Source organism: Bombina bombina, unplaced genomic scaffold (genome assembly GCF_027579735.1).
Source record: "Bombina bombina isolate aBomBom1 unplaced genomic scaffold, aBomBom1.pri scaffold_1495, whole genome shotgun sequence".
Lineage (NCBI taxonomy): Eukaryota > Metazoa > Chordata > Amphibia > Anura > Bombinatoridae > Bombina > Bombina bombina.
The window spans coordinates 21,356-37,323 of NW_026512697.1; the positions used below are offsets into that span (position 1 = coordinate 21,356).

General features: G+C 43.0%; 1 protein-coding gene across 1 annotated transcript in view; it reads right to left on the minus strand.

The window, feature by feature from the left end:
• Positions 1-13,876, minus strand: part of LOC128644500 (urocanate hydratase-like) — a 32,463-nt gene extending 18,587 nt beyond the window's left edge. Inside the window, exons 1-11 of the mRNA XM_053697082.1 lie at positions 13,710-13,876; positions 9,015-9,145; positions 7,411-7,504; positions 6,914-6,973; positions 6,367-6,495; positions 6,198-6,259; positions 4,570-4,636; positions 3,787-3,930; positions 2,555-2,643; positions 1,910-1,972; positions 716-895 (exon numbers count right to left, since the gene is read on the minus strand). Of these exons, the coding sequence (XP_053553057.1) occupies positions 716-895; positions 1,910-1,972; positions 2,555-2,643; positions 3,787-3,930; positions 4,570-4,636; positions 6,198-6,259; positions 6,367-6,495; positions 6,914-6,973; positions 7,411-7,504; positions 9,015-9,145; positions 13,710-13,835 (1,145 nt within the window). The 5' untranslated portion in view covers positions 13,836-13,876. The remainder of the gene's footprint in view (positions 1-715; positions 896-1,909; positions 1,973-2,554; positions 2,644-3,786; positions 3,931-4,569; positions 4,637-6,197; positions 6,260-6,366; positions 6,496-6,913; positions 6,974-7,410; positions 7,505-9,014; positions 9,146-13,709) is intronic.
• Positions 13,877-15,968: the final 2,092 nt, after the last annotated feature.

Genomic DNA, 15,968 nt, shown 5'->3' on the forward strand with positions numbered 1-15,968 from the left:
AAAATTTCATGTGAGAGGGAAAAGTGAAATTAAAAAGGAACACTGAACCCAGATTTTTTCTTTCATGATTCAGATAGAGCATGCAATTTTAAGCAACTTTCTAATTTACTCCTATTATCATTTTTTCTTCGTTCTCTTGCTATCTTTATTTTTAAAAGAAGACATCTAAGATTTTTTTGGTTCAGACTCTGGACAGCACTTTTTTTATTGGTGGATGAATTTATCAGCAAGAACAACACAGGATGTTCAACAAAAATGGGCTGGCATCTAAACTTACATTCTTGCATTTCAAATAAAGATACCAAGAGAATGAAGAAAATTTGATAATAGGAGTAAATTAGAAAGTTGCTTAAAATGTTATGCTCTATCTGAATCACAAAATAAAAAATTTGGGTTCAGTGTCCTTTTAATAAATAATAAAATAGATGACATATCCAATATTTAACTACAATTGGTTTTAGTTCTCTCTCAACATTATTTGGAAATTAACACTTTTAGATACAGGTATTTCATAATGGACATAAATATGCCCAGGGATACCCAACAACAGGCATCATGGCACAAACAGGCCCTGCAGTTTAACCAAATGGGAAAAAAAAGAAAAAGAAAAAAAAATCAGCTTTGGTCACAAGTTGACTAGTCAGCTCAGAGCCACCTGGGATACTGGGACATAAGAGGTGACATTAGGAATAACGTCCCATCCCACCTCCCTCACCTCTCATGTACAAGCTGGCGGAATGATGACGGGTCAGTGCACAGCAGCCGATTTGCCTCCATAAACGGCAGCTGTACAGGGTAGTATCCCCCACTGAATGGGTTGTGGCACGAAGTCTGGTCTGAGCCCAGGTCCACAAGCAGTTCTCCTGTGGTCTCATACTCCTGCACAAGCCTCTCCCTGCAAAAGAGCAGACCTGGTCATCCAACAATCTGTACAATTTTTTCAGCCCTTGGCTTAGAGCCCTTAGTTAACTACATCTTACTCATAATTAAACCCATGGATAATGTATAATCTCAGTAAAAACACCATGACGTGCAAAATTGTACCTCCTGCTTACTTAAATATGCTGCAGTTTACCCGACCTTGTTACGTGCTATGCACTAATAGGTTCGAACAAGCTCGTTTAGATCAGGCCTCTAACCACAATGAAGGAGACCCAATAAATATACTCAAGGGGTGCGTCACTGGACTGTTCTGAAATTGCAAAAGCTTAAAAGGTTTCATAATAAAATTAACACATGCTGTTAAACTCTTCATACACATAACGTCCCTTTAAGTTCAGGGTCAAACTAATTTAGATATAAAACGGCTCGCTAGTTTGCCCATGATATAGCTGGAGGGTGTCACAAATCACTTGCTCATGTGTACATTTCAGTGAAGTCACTACTGGGATTTCATGTTCTGATCTGAATAGAGTGTAGTAGGTTATAAGCGGCACCAACAAGGGTACAATAGGTGACTGAGTTGCATCTTCATAACCACAGGGGAGTGTATAGGGACTGCGAGGGACCCTCACGCACATGACCCATAACCAGATCTGTACTTGAATGCAGCACAGTGATTACTGCTGGTATAGACACACAGCATCAGCTCATTCTGTGTTTATTAGTATCGGACTTGCACAGTTTACATTTTGATACGTCAGATCTCTAAGACTACTCTAAATTCAGCGATCTCTTTACAGCATTTAACGTGCACTTTAAAAAGAATCAGCCTAATATAACAGTATGAGGGCGCCCACAACATACTTAGCTAATAATCACAGGGCCCGTGTGGCGCCTCTCACCCTGGTCTGGATAAAATGGGAACAATCATTTCTAGCAGGTTTAGTTTATGAGCTATGCTGCATAATTAGCCAGTGTTAACCCTAACAAGTGTGTGCTGTGACTATCCAGTTACCATCAAACCTACCAAAGGTCCACAACATTTCCGTGATATCCCAAGCTCAGCGTGGCTTTATCCTTCCTGGCCTTCCTGCAAAACAGATCACTTGTTTTAAGAGACATTTTACTGTAACATGTTCTACCTTTAATCTATTATACCTGCTGCTTACAGACTGTTTCTTTAGGTTTATTTTGCCATGTGAAATAGCGGTCACCTCCCTTGTGGGGGGGGCATGATTCCACTAGTTTAGATTTAGCCAGACAAAAGTCGGTCTAGAATTTGCAGAATTAACTCTCTGTAGCTGCAGAAAATAAGACCAGGAATTATGCGCACTCAGCAGGGGTCTTATTTTAAATAAGGGGGCCACAACTGGCATTTTAATATCTCTTTATCAAATAAACTTGCATAGTTTTATATAAATCAAACTGTGCATGTAGCTTTGTGCTAGTTGCTCTGGATTTACCCTGGATCCACACAGACAAGGCTGGAAATAACTAATAAGAGCACTGTGCAGATCAGGTTGGTTGGGAAGTGGGGTCAGATAAAATGTCATTGTGGCCCTAAGCCTTAGGTTGGACAAGCCTGTTGCAGTAACAGATTGTGCTTGATTTAGCTGATCCAATAAAACCTATTTCCCAGACAGTTGTGAGGAAGCCCCGAGATTTGCCGCACCTGATCCGCTGGACGCAGTCATCCAAAGAGCTTGTGACTTCCATCAACCAGCCCTGCTTGTGACGCTTTAGTAAGGCGGCTTCATCAACCTATGGGACGAAAAAGACCCTTAGCCAGAGGTTACACCAGGGTGTCAGGTGAGCCATTTTGTTTAAACTAGTATGAATGATCATTAAAGTATAGGCTCAGTAATTATAAAATGAATCTATAGTATGTTATAATGGTTTACTAGCTGCTACCAAAAAACATCAAAGGGACAGTATACACCAGATACATCAGATACTGAACTAAAAATCCAGTATAGAACCATTAAAAAAAAACACCACCCTTACTTAAAAGCTCCCAGTTTAGCTTTGTTAAAAAGGAAGCTGGAACACCCACTGTAAGTGGGAAATAACAGACACTCCCCCCCTTCCCTGCAAAAGACTCTTTATACAAACAGGAGCAAGCTGGAGTAGGTATACATCAGTATTCTCCTAAAACTTTGGGGCTTGGTTATGAGTCTGAAAATCAGAGCAATGTTATTTAAAAATAAGCAAAACTAAACATTTAATCCCCCCTCCCCCCACAAACTATAGGACTATACAAATGGATCAACTACAAGACATTTATTCAAAGAAAAATCTAGTGTATAATGTCCCTTTAATAATGAACTTGCACATAAAGTTTGTCTCATGCAAAAATACTATTTAAAGATGAAATGTGCATGTATTAGCATTTATACCTATAGTAAAAGCTATGAGAATTTTTACTTTGCACGGTGCAAAGATACCTATATATGCTCTGTGCTCTATCGTGTCTGCTCAGAGAGCCAGCGTTACCTTGAACTGCATCAGTGATGATTTAGTTTACATGATACAAGATACTGCTGGGCTCTCTGAGCAGACACACCGTTTAAATTGCTGGTGTATGGAGCACATCTAGATATTTTCCACATGCTAGCCAAATTCTTGCTAATACATGTGTATTCAGGGAGCGGGGCCCTGCTGAAATACAAGGAATAATATGGCTCGTGTCAGGCTTGGACAGCGCAAGATACCGAACAGCTACAGCCGTCTCCAGATCATCACCATTATGGTAGTTCTTACTGTAGCTTTTGTTTGTGACAGGTTTAACCTGAGGGCAAGACACGGTGTAACCTGAATATTCTCCCAAATGCAACAAGATTTAGAATTTTGGCAGTGGATACAAACTTAACAGGATGACATTATTTGGACTTCTCAGGTACTTACCTCTGCAATGACTCCCACACAGCCCACTATTACTGCAGCTTTTGCCTGGGCCCCACTCATGCCCCCTAATCCAGAGGTTACAAACACCTTTCCAGAAAGATCATCTAAGCCCAGGTATCGACGTCCAGCATTCAGCACAGTCAGCTGAAGAACAGAAGTAAAATATTTTTCAGTGATATAGAGGGGCTTCCTGCTATGTACTTAATCTGTTGCCGAGAACTGCTGTTAAAAAGGATAGGATACCCAAATGATGAAGCACATGGAAGTGATGTGGCATATCTGTAAAAAGCTGACTAGAAAATATCACCTGAACACCTCAATGTAAAAAACAAAGACATTTTACTTAAAAATGTCCTCAATTGAATCCCATTGTAAAATACTTTATGCAGCCAGCCAATCAGGATGCTGGTCCTGGGACTTGCAAATGAGCTTACATGTGCAGCAGTCATGTTATTTCCTTGCACAGTTTACAGACGTTTACTATGAAATCTTACAGGATTTCGGTGAAATCTCATTAGAATACAGTAAGTGTGACTTTTGCACTGATGAAGCTGATTGTTCCCCCTCCAACATGCGGTTAACAGCAGCTGAAGGATAACTGCTCAGAGATCTAACTAATGTGAGCTGATGAAATGTTAAGGTGATAATTTGTCAGCTTTTTAGTTATGCTGCATCATATAGGTATTATGTCCCTTTAACACGTACAGCCTCACCAACTCTGCCCAGCCTATGACAGTTGAAAGCTATTGTACACATGACTGAATAGTAATGGCTGCCACTCACCACTGTGCCGTGCACTATGCCCTGTGGTCCAATGTAACAGTAACTTCCTGCTGTCATCTGTCCATATCTGGCAAAGAATCATAAAGAGCTTGTGACAGGAAAATCACTGTGTTCTGTCATTGTACAGAATATTAAACCAGGGCACAAGTCCTGCTGGTTAACATGTATTAAAAACCTTCTGCCAGCTGTAGCGGTTCTGGGCTTATTTAGTGTAAATGAGTAAACAAGGGAGGGTTAAAGGGACAGTCTAGTCAAAATTAAACTTTCATGATTCCAATAGGGCATATAAAATTTTAAACAACTTTCCAATTTACTTTTATCATCAAATTTGCTTTGCTCTCTTGGTATCCTTTGTGGAAAGCTAAATGTAGGTAGGCTCATATGCTAATTTCCAAGCCGTTGAACTGCCTCTTATCTCACTGCATTTTGACAGTACTAGTTCATGTGTGTCATAGACAACATTGTGCTCACTCCGTGGAGTTATTTAGGATTCAGCACTGATTGGCTAAAATGCAAGTCTGCAGAGGCTTATATACAGGGTAATCAGAGGTAAAAATTATATTGATATAACTGTTGGTAATATAAAACTGGGGCATGAGTAATAAAGAGATTAGCTATCTTTTTATACAATATAAATTCTGGAGTAGACTGTCCCTTTAAATAATGCAGGATTAAGAACTATAAACTGATGACCTAAGCAATCATACAAGGTTCCCTTTTTTAACCAGTGACTACACAGCACTCAGGGACAACAGAATTGGTGGCATCTTGTCTGCTGGACCGGTCTGATATCGTTATGCAGGCGTGTCTTTAGGTCCAAAAACTAGAAGCCAGATTTTGCTCAATTGTAGAGGCCAATATTTAAGCACAGGAATTTATTACCACAATTTTTTTTAAAAAAGGACAGAGTTCTCCTATAGTACCACTTTATGGTGTGCCCAGCTAGACCTGTTTACAGAAAGGTTCTTGTAATGCTGTACAATTCAGTATCACCTCTCATACTTTACAGGTTCATGTGAATTCATGACATTAAACTTCAGCCTTTAAAACCGCTTTCTATAAAGTGCCCATTAATATCCCCCAGTGCTATTTATACTTATTGCCCCCCCCCCCCCCCGCTGATTATGTCAGAACTAGTAACATTTTCACTAGCTAGTTATATGCTGCAGGATATCACCAGTGTCAGACAATGGCAGCTTCTGGTTAGTTAACAGTTGTAAGACACTGCTTGTGTTTTTTTTTTCCCTTCTTAAAGAGAAATTGGTGGTGGTGGTAATTATTGTGATCAATAATTTTGAGAAAAGCAAAAAGGGACAACGTTATTTACAATACTTGATATATTTTTCAGCCCCCCTCATGCTAACTAGAGTATTTACATGACAAACAATTCCTGTTATGAGATGGCAGAGGCGGTGGTACTGTGTACCACTGAATACCCCCACAAAAAAAAAAAAAGCCCTAGTTGTAGATATGTTTTAATTGTAAGAAGCTTCATGCAGCAACCTGCACAGTGTAGAAATACTAAATTACATTATACATAAATATAATCATTTGAAGTTATATAAAATAAAAAACAATCAGTCTTAGCAACAGCTACTATAAATGGGAGAGAGAAATCTGAATCTCACATGGTTACACCCATCGCAAACATCTTCTCATAATCATTCCTGGACGAGTAGTTTGGAATAACCTGAGAACAGAATGCACAGACAATAGATGGCATCAGAAATCCTGGAGTGACATGGACAGACACAGATTTAGAATTTTTCTATGGCTAAGATGGGAAAAAGCTCTCACCATCCCATTGGTGATCACAACCCGAGGTGCTCGTGGATGGCTGGGGAAGAGGCCCAGTGGATGCCCACTATACATTATCAATGTCTGCTCTTCTGTCATCTCAGATAAGTATTGCATGACCAGCCAGAACTGCATACACACAGATAAAAAATAAATAAGGTTATACATATTATGGTGGCACCAAGGAGTGGCATATAATTATCTCCTGTTTAGGAGTATGAGAGGCCATCAGACATGTAACTTTGTACATACAGAAAAATCCATAACTAACATTACCAAGCAAAAGGAGAAACAAGAATTTGCTATTGAGGGTATTACTAAGACTGGCACAAACAATAGTTTTCCTTTTGGAGCCAGTCAGAGGGAGCATTGCAGTGGTAACTATGCTGCAATATCACTTCCCTCTTCTGAATCTACATACAGCAGTCACCAGGAACACCATACCAGTGAACATCTGTGTCAAGCCAAGAGATATCAATGCACAGGGTATCTCAACATGGTCCATAATCACTTGATAATCTGGAGTATTACCAAATACAGTACCTACCTGGGCCCAATTACTGAAGACCTGCCCATTTCCTCCATAAGTTACCAGTTCTTGGGGAAACTAGAAAAGGAGCACAGAGAAGAAAAAAAACAAAAAAAAAAAAAAACACTACAATTAAGTGGTAAGAGGATATAGGTGAAGTAAGAGAACATGTGCTGTATTTAATATCAGCAGTCCCCGTATTATTGGCCACTTCCCTTGTGTGGTGAGATGGTTAACCAGGGGGTGGGTTACACAACTGATCTTCTCAGGGTGAAGACTTAAAATGCAATCTGCCGCCTTACTGGGAGACCAGGGGCAACAGAGTTTCACATTAAACATATCTTATGAGCACTATAAGTGAAGTTGCTTTAGTGCGGAATGTTGTGAAGTAAAAAAAAAAAAAAAAAAAAAAGTATAACAAATGAATGTCAAGTGACACGGCTAGGGGGAGTGAATATCATTTTTTTCAGTAAGAGGTTTGTACAAAGAATAAGCCAGGAACATTAGGGTTATACCTGAGCAACTGCAGAATCCAGATTATTCATGATCATATGCATTATGGCTCCTGCCTGTATGGTCTTGCACGGGTACTCTGTGATAGGATATGCCCTAGGCGTTTGGGGGTTAAAAGCAGATATTTCAGGCATAACAAAAAGGTAAAATTAAAGTCATTTTTACCCTACACATCGTTAAAAAGCTGAGGGAAAATGTTTTATAAGCATTTACATCTGACATTTATGTTCTGGAGTTCAGGGGCACACTCGTTAATATCTGTTCACGGAAATGTAGTGAGAATAAATGATCATCTGTTGCACTACAGGGACTTGCGCAAAACAAGAACCTACATAGTAGTTTATATGGGAAAATCCCACAGCTTGACAGAGCGAGCAAAGCCCACCAGAGAAATGGCTTTGTACAACAATGGCTGTTTTTACTTCGATGGGGTAAATCTTTTTCCATGACCACTAACGAGACAATGACTATACTTTGTGCTGTTTATATGCTGTGTCTTGCGCCATTTTATGACTGCGACGGCAGCAGGTGTGTTTTGTGGCACATAGCGGCAGCAGGTGTTTAGCAACACATGGCAGCGTTAGCAGAAGCCGGGTTGTCTTGCACCACATTGCGGTGGCAGCAGGTAATAACTTTTCATGGAAGCATTTTTGCCAATACGTGTATATTGTAAATTGTTTTCTTTTCAAAGTTGTAATTTATCTATGTGCATTTAAATTTTGACTGAAATGTCCCTTTAAGAACTCTGTTTAACTTACTGTACAACAACATATAAAAAAGGGACAGTCTGAATCATAAAAGTTTAATTTTGACTAGATAGGGCATGTTATTTTAAACAACTTTCCAATTTACTTTTATCATCAAATTTGCTTTGTTGTTCTGGTATTTTTAGTTGAAAGCTAAACCTAGAAAAGCTCATATGCTAATTTCAAAACCCTTGGAGGCTGCCACTTAGCTCAGTGCATTAACAGTTTTTCCTGTCTGCCATATAGATAATATTGTACTCACTCACATGGAGTTATTTATGAGTCAGCACTGATTGGCTAAAATGCAAGTCAGTCAAAAGAACTGAGATAAGGGTGCAGTCTGCAGAGACTTAGATACAGGGTAATCACAATGGTAAAAAGTAATTAATATAACCGTGTTGGTTATACAAAACTGGGGAATGGGTAATAAAAGTGATTATCTATATTTTTAAGCAATACAAATTATGTAGTAGACTGTCCCTTTAAGTACATTCCTCCTTAGGGTCTTGTGCCTCAGGTCAATGAAGCATTTTAATATAAAACATGAAAATAAATAATGCATCATCCTTATACGTTCCAGCATCAAAACAATGTTACTTACACTAATCACTCCAGGTGTTCCAACCCTTACACTGGCTAACAAAGCAACATATCTAGGATGGTATGGATGAAGGACATGGTTGGGGGATTTCTCCTTACAACCCCCTTTTACACCCAATGTAGTGTAAGTAACTTGCTATTGTTGAGTGCCGGAGGGGGATTACAAAAGGGAATCGGGGTGTAAATGTCCCTTCACCCCCTGTAATAACAACCTGCTGTCTCCATCATAGCCTGGAAACTGGTAAAACATAAGGACTCACCTCATCTGGATTTTGGGGTAGAATCTGTACATGTAAATATGACCATACTGTCTCAGCTCTGCTGCAAATTCTGATGCCAACGTCTTGTGGATCCCAGGAGGAAAATAGCGCAAAGAATTGGCAAGAGCCAACTGAAGGAGAGAGAAAGAAAACTTGTTAACTCATCTGCCAGTATGCCACAAACTGCCACTTATCAGTGGGAGCAGGAGACACAAAAGACCACTTGTCAGGTAGATGTTTATATGCACTTACTTATCCGATACCAAATAGAAAAACATTTGTCTAGTAAGTTTATGCAGATTTTACTGGACAGTTTGCTAAAATACTAGACACGTGGCAACAGAATGAGTTACTGGGGCTTCTTACACATGAGCCTTATGAGTGTGGACGCCACTGAGGGGTGGGAAAACACTGGTAAGCCATTGTGGTTTTCTGGTGTAAGGGCAGCTGGAGCAGATGTGATAGGCCCCAGCTGTAGAGTCAGAGAACCCCAAACATTGTCTGCCCAGTGTGGCTCAATCACCATGCCAGGCACAGCAAGCAGCTGCGCACACACACGGGTCCTGTACTATACAGAAGAGAAATCAAATCTTGTGTTTCAACTATGTTAGTGTAAACAGAAATAACAAGCCCAGCACCACCCGTGGCCACACCCCTGAGGAAAACCCAGAACCACGCTTGGCCACACCCCAGCGGAAGCCGCACTACAGTACTTTGGCATATAACTGTAACATTGCTCTTCTAGCAGCAAATGGATAGTGACGAGATAAAGGAGACAATTAGAAGAGAAGCTGTGCATGCATCTGTCTTGGTCTGTACAGTAACATCTATGGATAACGTTAAGTGAGATGTTAGTAACTATACACACGCTTGACAAGAGCTACAGTATATCTGTATACATTTATTTTCTATCTTACTAAAATGTGTGTGTCTATGTGAGTATGTTTGTGTGCGGGTCTGGGTATCTATGGGCACATATATAATATATAGTCACTGTTTGCACAAAAGACAAATTAGTTGCCCAGTGACATTACAAAAACCATAATAAGTGATGTTTTAACAAACAGATCAGCATAATGCAGCAAGTTGTTCCCTAAAGTGAGCCAAAAACGCAGATATAGGAACAACAACAGATGTACACGTGATTTGTGTAAAAAAAAATACTGTAGTACAAAGTGCACATGAACCCAACAGTCATTTGAGGTCAAGAAAGGGTTACACGTCTTGTCCTGGGCTCAGCAGGTGAATACCATGATGGCACTTGCACTGCATGCTGCCAGTTATTCCAGCATATCAGGAACAGAACTACCATTTTGTAAAGCAGATGCAGTGGCCCCAAGGCCCATAGCAGCCAGTCTATATAAAGGTGTGTGCAGAATATGTACAGTCATAATGCAGGTTGCAGGGCTAAATCAAAGAAGTTCTCTATGCAGCACAGCAGGCAGACAGATAATGTGCAACATAGTGCACAGCATTCTCTCTCTGCTCATTATCAGTGTACAGAAAAATCAGCATCATTATACAGTGCAGCGGGCTCATTATCAGTGTATAGCTAGCTGTCATTACACCGGGCCAGCATATACGCGCCAGCATACGCACCAGCGCACAGACACACTCACACCGGGGCCAGCATACGCACCAGCGCACAGACACACTCACACCGGGGCCAGCATACGCACCAGCGCACAGACACACTCACGCCGGGGCCAGCATACGCACAGACACACTCACGCCGGGGCCAGCATACGCACAGACACACTCACGCCGGGGCCAGCATACGGACAGACACACTCACGCCGGGGCCAGCATACGGACAGACACACTCACGCCGGGGCCAGCATACTCACCAGCGCACAGACACACTCACGCCGGGGCCAGCATACGCACCAGCGCACAGACACACTCACGCCGGGGCCAGCATACGCACCAGCGCACAGACACACTCACGCCGGGGCCAGCATACGCACCAGCGCACAGACACACTCACGCCGGGGCCAGCATACGCACAGACACACTCCCCCCGGGGCCAGCATACGCACCAGCGCACAGACACACTCACACCGGGGCCAGCATACGCACAGACAAACTCACACCGGGGCCAGCATACGCACAGACACACTCACACCGGGGCCAGCATACGCACAGACACACTCACACCGGGGCCAGCATACTCACCAGCGCACAGACACTCACACCGGGGCCAGCATACGCACAGACACACTCACACCGGGGCCAGCATCCTCACCAGCGCACAGACACACTCACACCGGGGCCAGCATCCTCACCAGCGCACAGACACACTCACACCGGGGCCAGCATCCTCACCAGCGCACAGACACACTCACACCGGGGCCAGCATCCTCACCAGCGCACAGACACACTCACACCGGGGCCAGCATCCTCACCAGCGCACAGACACACTCACACCGGGGCCAGCATCCTCACCAGCGCACAGACACACTCACACCGGGGCCAGCATCCTCACCAGCGCACAGACACACTCACACCGGGGCCAGCATCCTCACCAGCGCACAGACACACTCACACCGGGGCCAGCATCCTCACCAGCGCACAGACACACTCACACCGGGGCCAGCATCCTCACCAGCGCACAGACACACTCACACCGGGGCCAGCATCCTCACCAGCGCACAGACACACTCACACCGGGGCCAGCATCCTCACCAGCGCACAGACACACTCACACCGGGGCCAGCATCCTCACCAGCGCACAGACACACTCACACCGGGGCCAGCATCCTCACCAGCGCACAGACACACTCACACCGGGGCCAGCATCCTCACCAGCGCACAGACACACTCACACCGGGGCCAGCATCCTCACCAGCGCACAGACACACTCACACCGGGGCCAGCATCCTCACCAGCGCACAGACACACTCACACCGGGGCCAGCATCCTCACCAGCGCACAGACACACTCACACCGGGGCCAGCATCCTCACCAGCGCACAGACACACTCACACCGGGGCCAGCATCCTCACCAGCGCACAGACACACTCACACCGGGGCCAGCATCCTCACCAGCGCACAGACACACTCACACCGGGGCCAGCATCCTCACCAGCGCACAGACACACTCACACCGGGGCCAGCATCCTCACCAGCGCACAGACACACTCACACCGGGGCCAGCATCCTCACCAGCGCACAGACACACTCACACCGGGGCCAGCATCCTCACCAGCGCACAGACACACTCACACCGGGGCCAGCATCCTCACCAGCGCACAGACACACTCACACCGGGGCCAGCATCCTCACCAGCGCACAGACACACTCACACCGGGGCCAGCATCCTCACCAGCGCACAGACACACTCACACCGGGGCCAGCATCCTCACCAGCGCACAGACACACTCACACCGGGGCCAGCATCCTCACCAGCGCACAGACACACTCACACCGGGGCCAGCATCCTCACCAGCGCACAGACACACTCACACCGGGGCCAGCATCCTCACCAGCGCACAGACACACTCACACCGGGGCCAGCATCCTCACCAGCGCACAGACACACTCACACCGGGGCCAGCATCCTCACCAGCGCACAGACACACTCACACCGGGGCCAGCATCCTCACCAGCGGACAGACACACTCACACCGGGGCCAGCATCCTCACCAGCGGACAGACACACTCACACCGGGGCCAGCATCCTCACCAGCGGACAGACACACTCACACCGGGGCCAGCATCCTCACCAGCGGACAGACACACTCACATTATTATACTGTGGGAACATACTCAGTGTATAGAATTATTATTACTATGGGGGGGGGGGGGGAATTACACTATGCATGAGGACCCTCTGTTGAGACGGTCTGCTACTGCAGCATATGCTCCAGGTGCCAATCATAGAGGTTTGTTTTTGAAATATCACTTCAGTGCCCTCCCTATGTTATCTGGAACTTCAACCTTTAAGGTATCACATACATGCGGCCTTAACTTATGATGCCAGTAGGAAGCAGTTGTCCAGTGGGCCTGTCCTTTGCAGCCACAATGTAGGATTTATATATATTAATCAGGGACAAAAGTGATATGATTGGCCAGCAGAAGTATATATTTGTAATATGACTGTGGACCTCTTTCTTTTAATACAATAAAGAGGACAAACACGACCTTAAAGGGACATTAAACACTAAATACATGCTAGATAGAATGATGCATTCAAAGAAAAGATTAGTCCATGACTAACATGTAGATGTATTTTTTAAAGTTTCATTAGTTGTTTAAAAAGTGACAAAATAAGTGTAAAGTTTTACTGTCTATAAAACACTGGGAGCTGCCATCTTGTAACTTGTGTTACCTTCTCTGCTGTGGCCAATTAGGGTCAGTTATAAATAGGTCATTAGAGTGTGCAGCCAATGGTTGTGCTGGATTTAACAGTGTTCTGCACTTCCATTTCTAACAGGAACTGAAAAGCTCAGAATTTCAAAATGGAATTACAGGCAAAGAGGACAAAATAAATAATGAAAGTATATTGCAGAGTTGTTTTATTATATATCACCATCTCAAAGTGTTTAATGTCCCTTTAACTCAGTATATAGACGCATATTGCAGTACATTTAGTATCTGATAACTGGCAAACCACTATATTTAATTAGGAACATGCAGCATCGATTAAGGTGCATAAGGGATTTTGCAATATGTGAATGGGTCACAGACACTTACCTTCTCCTCCTCTGCAGACAGTTGTGGGGTTCGGTTGGGTGCATGGGGAAGCCCTTCTAGTCGCCCCCTGTTTTGGGGCAATGGGTCAAGGGGAAGACCAGCACACAGCTCCTGCAAAGTGCTCATTGTCTGGTAAGGTCAGCACAGCTCACAAACAAGTCAGCACTGGGAACTCATCAGGTGTAAGACACACCCACCACTAACCTGCAAGATAATTGGTCCATCAAATTCCCAAACTACTACACCACCGGCCACAAGATGGGTCATGTGATGAGAATGTCTAGCAGAGTTTAACCCTTGGCCTTCAAATGATTAACTGACTCTAAATGTTGAACTCCTTTTTTTGCTTTTTATATATGAATGTGAACACACTAGCGTAACAGATACAGTGAGATGCCAATGGTATGGGCAGCAGAGGGAAAAAGCATTTGGCATTAATAATACATTTACCTGGTGATTCTCTTGATTTACACAATATTTGATTTGATTGTTCCTGGCCTGGGACATAACCTGTACCTAGGGTTGCCACCTCAACCGTGTTTTCCTGGACACTTATGAGTTACACATGCTGCAGGGTGTGCAGGAAGGAACATGTATTGTGTTTCTGGACAGTACTATTCATATTCCTCCCTGCACACCCTGCAGCATGTGTAACTTATAAGTGTTCTGTATTTTAAGGGACGAGTGGCAACCCTACCTGCGCCCCGTATCCCTGGTACTGAGCTGAGGTTCTGCTCTCATGTGATGTACACGTGGGTCTGGCTGGGGACATGTCAGCACAGATATGATTGTCAGGACCGCAGTGTAGTGGATGTCAGATGACTGATATAATTGTCACCAGGCTTGTGTCAGTGCCCTGATTACTGCTTGAACGGTTGTATTAACCCCTTCACTGCCAGAATTGATATCACTAGTTAAAGGGACACTGAACCCAAATTTTTTCTTTTGTGATTCAGATAGCGCATGCAATTTTAAGCAACTTTCTAATTTACTCCTATTATCAAATTTTCTTCATTCTCTTGGTATGTTTATTTGAAAAGAAAGAATGTAAGTTTAGATGCCGGCCCATTTTTGGTGAACAACCTGGGTTGTCCTTGCTGATTGGTCAGCACCAATAAACCAGTGCTGTCCATTGTTCTAAACCAAAAAATTGCTGGCTCCTTAGCTTAGATGCCTTCTTTTTCAAATAAAGATAGCAAGAGAAAGAAAAATTGATAATAGAAGTAAAATAGAAAGTTGCTTAAAATTGCTGCTCTATCTGAATCATGAAAGAAAAAAATTGGGTTCAGTGTCCCTTTAATATGGGTAACACAAATTTGTAGGGCTGCAACTAATGATTATTTTCATCATAGATTAATCAGCCAATTTTTTTTTTTTATTATTTAACTCTCATTAAAAAAAAAATATATTTTTTCCAGTATTTTAAATAAAATCCACATACTGAGTGTTACAAATATAAACTTCAGACTAAAACTTTACATTAACACAAATGTTTAAAAAAATACATTTTATAATTGCATGATTCAGATAGAGCATGTCATTTTAAGACACTTTTAAATTCACTTCTATTTTCAAATGTGCTTAGTTCTCTTAGTATCCCTTGTTGAAAAAGAATACGCACATAGTATCCCTTGTTGAAAAAGAATACGCATATATCCTACACTAGTGGGAGCTGCTGCTAATTGGTGCCTGAACACATTTGTCTCTTGTGATTGGCTACATAGATATAGTGCAATGCTGTTCCTTCAGCAATGGATAACAAGAGAATAAAGCACATTTGATAATAGAAGTAAATTGGAAAGTTGTTTAAAATTGTATGTTCTATCTGAATCATAAAAGAAAATGTTTGGGTTTACTATCCCTTTAAGCACGACAAAATCACAAACTGAAAAGAGGTAGAGCTAGCAACTATCATTGTTTAGAATATTCTGTTATTCACTGTTTCACACAATTTGCTTTGAAATGCAAAAATGTCAACATGACACCATGCTCCTGGCTGAGGATGGCTCTTTTTTTGTAGTTTTTTTGCCTGCAGCAGAGAAGAGGTGCTCAGATGGTGTTGAGGTGCCTGAGAGGCATAAGTAGGGTTTTGCCAAGGTGGGATATGTATCTTTGTTAACACTCCACCATAGCAAGAAGCCTCATAACAAAGTAAGCCTGGACTTCATTCTAACATAAAAATATCTTGAATATCTATATGCGATGGTAAATAACCAGCTATAAAGGTTAGGAAAAAAATGTCTAGTCCACACTTAAAAT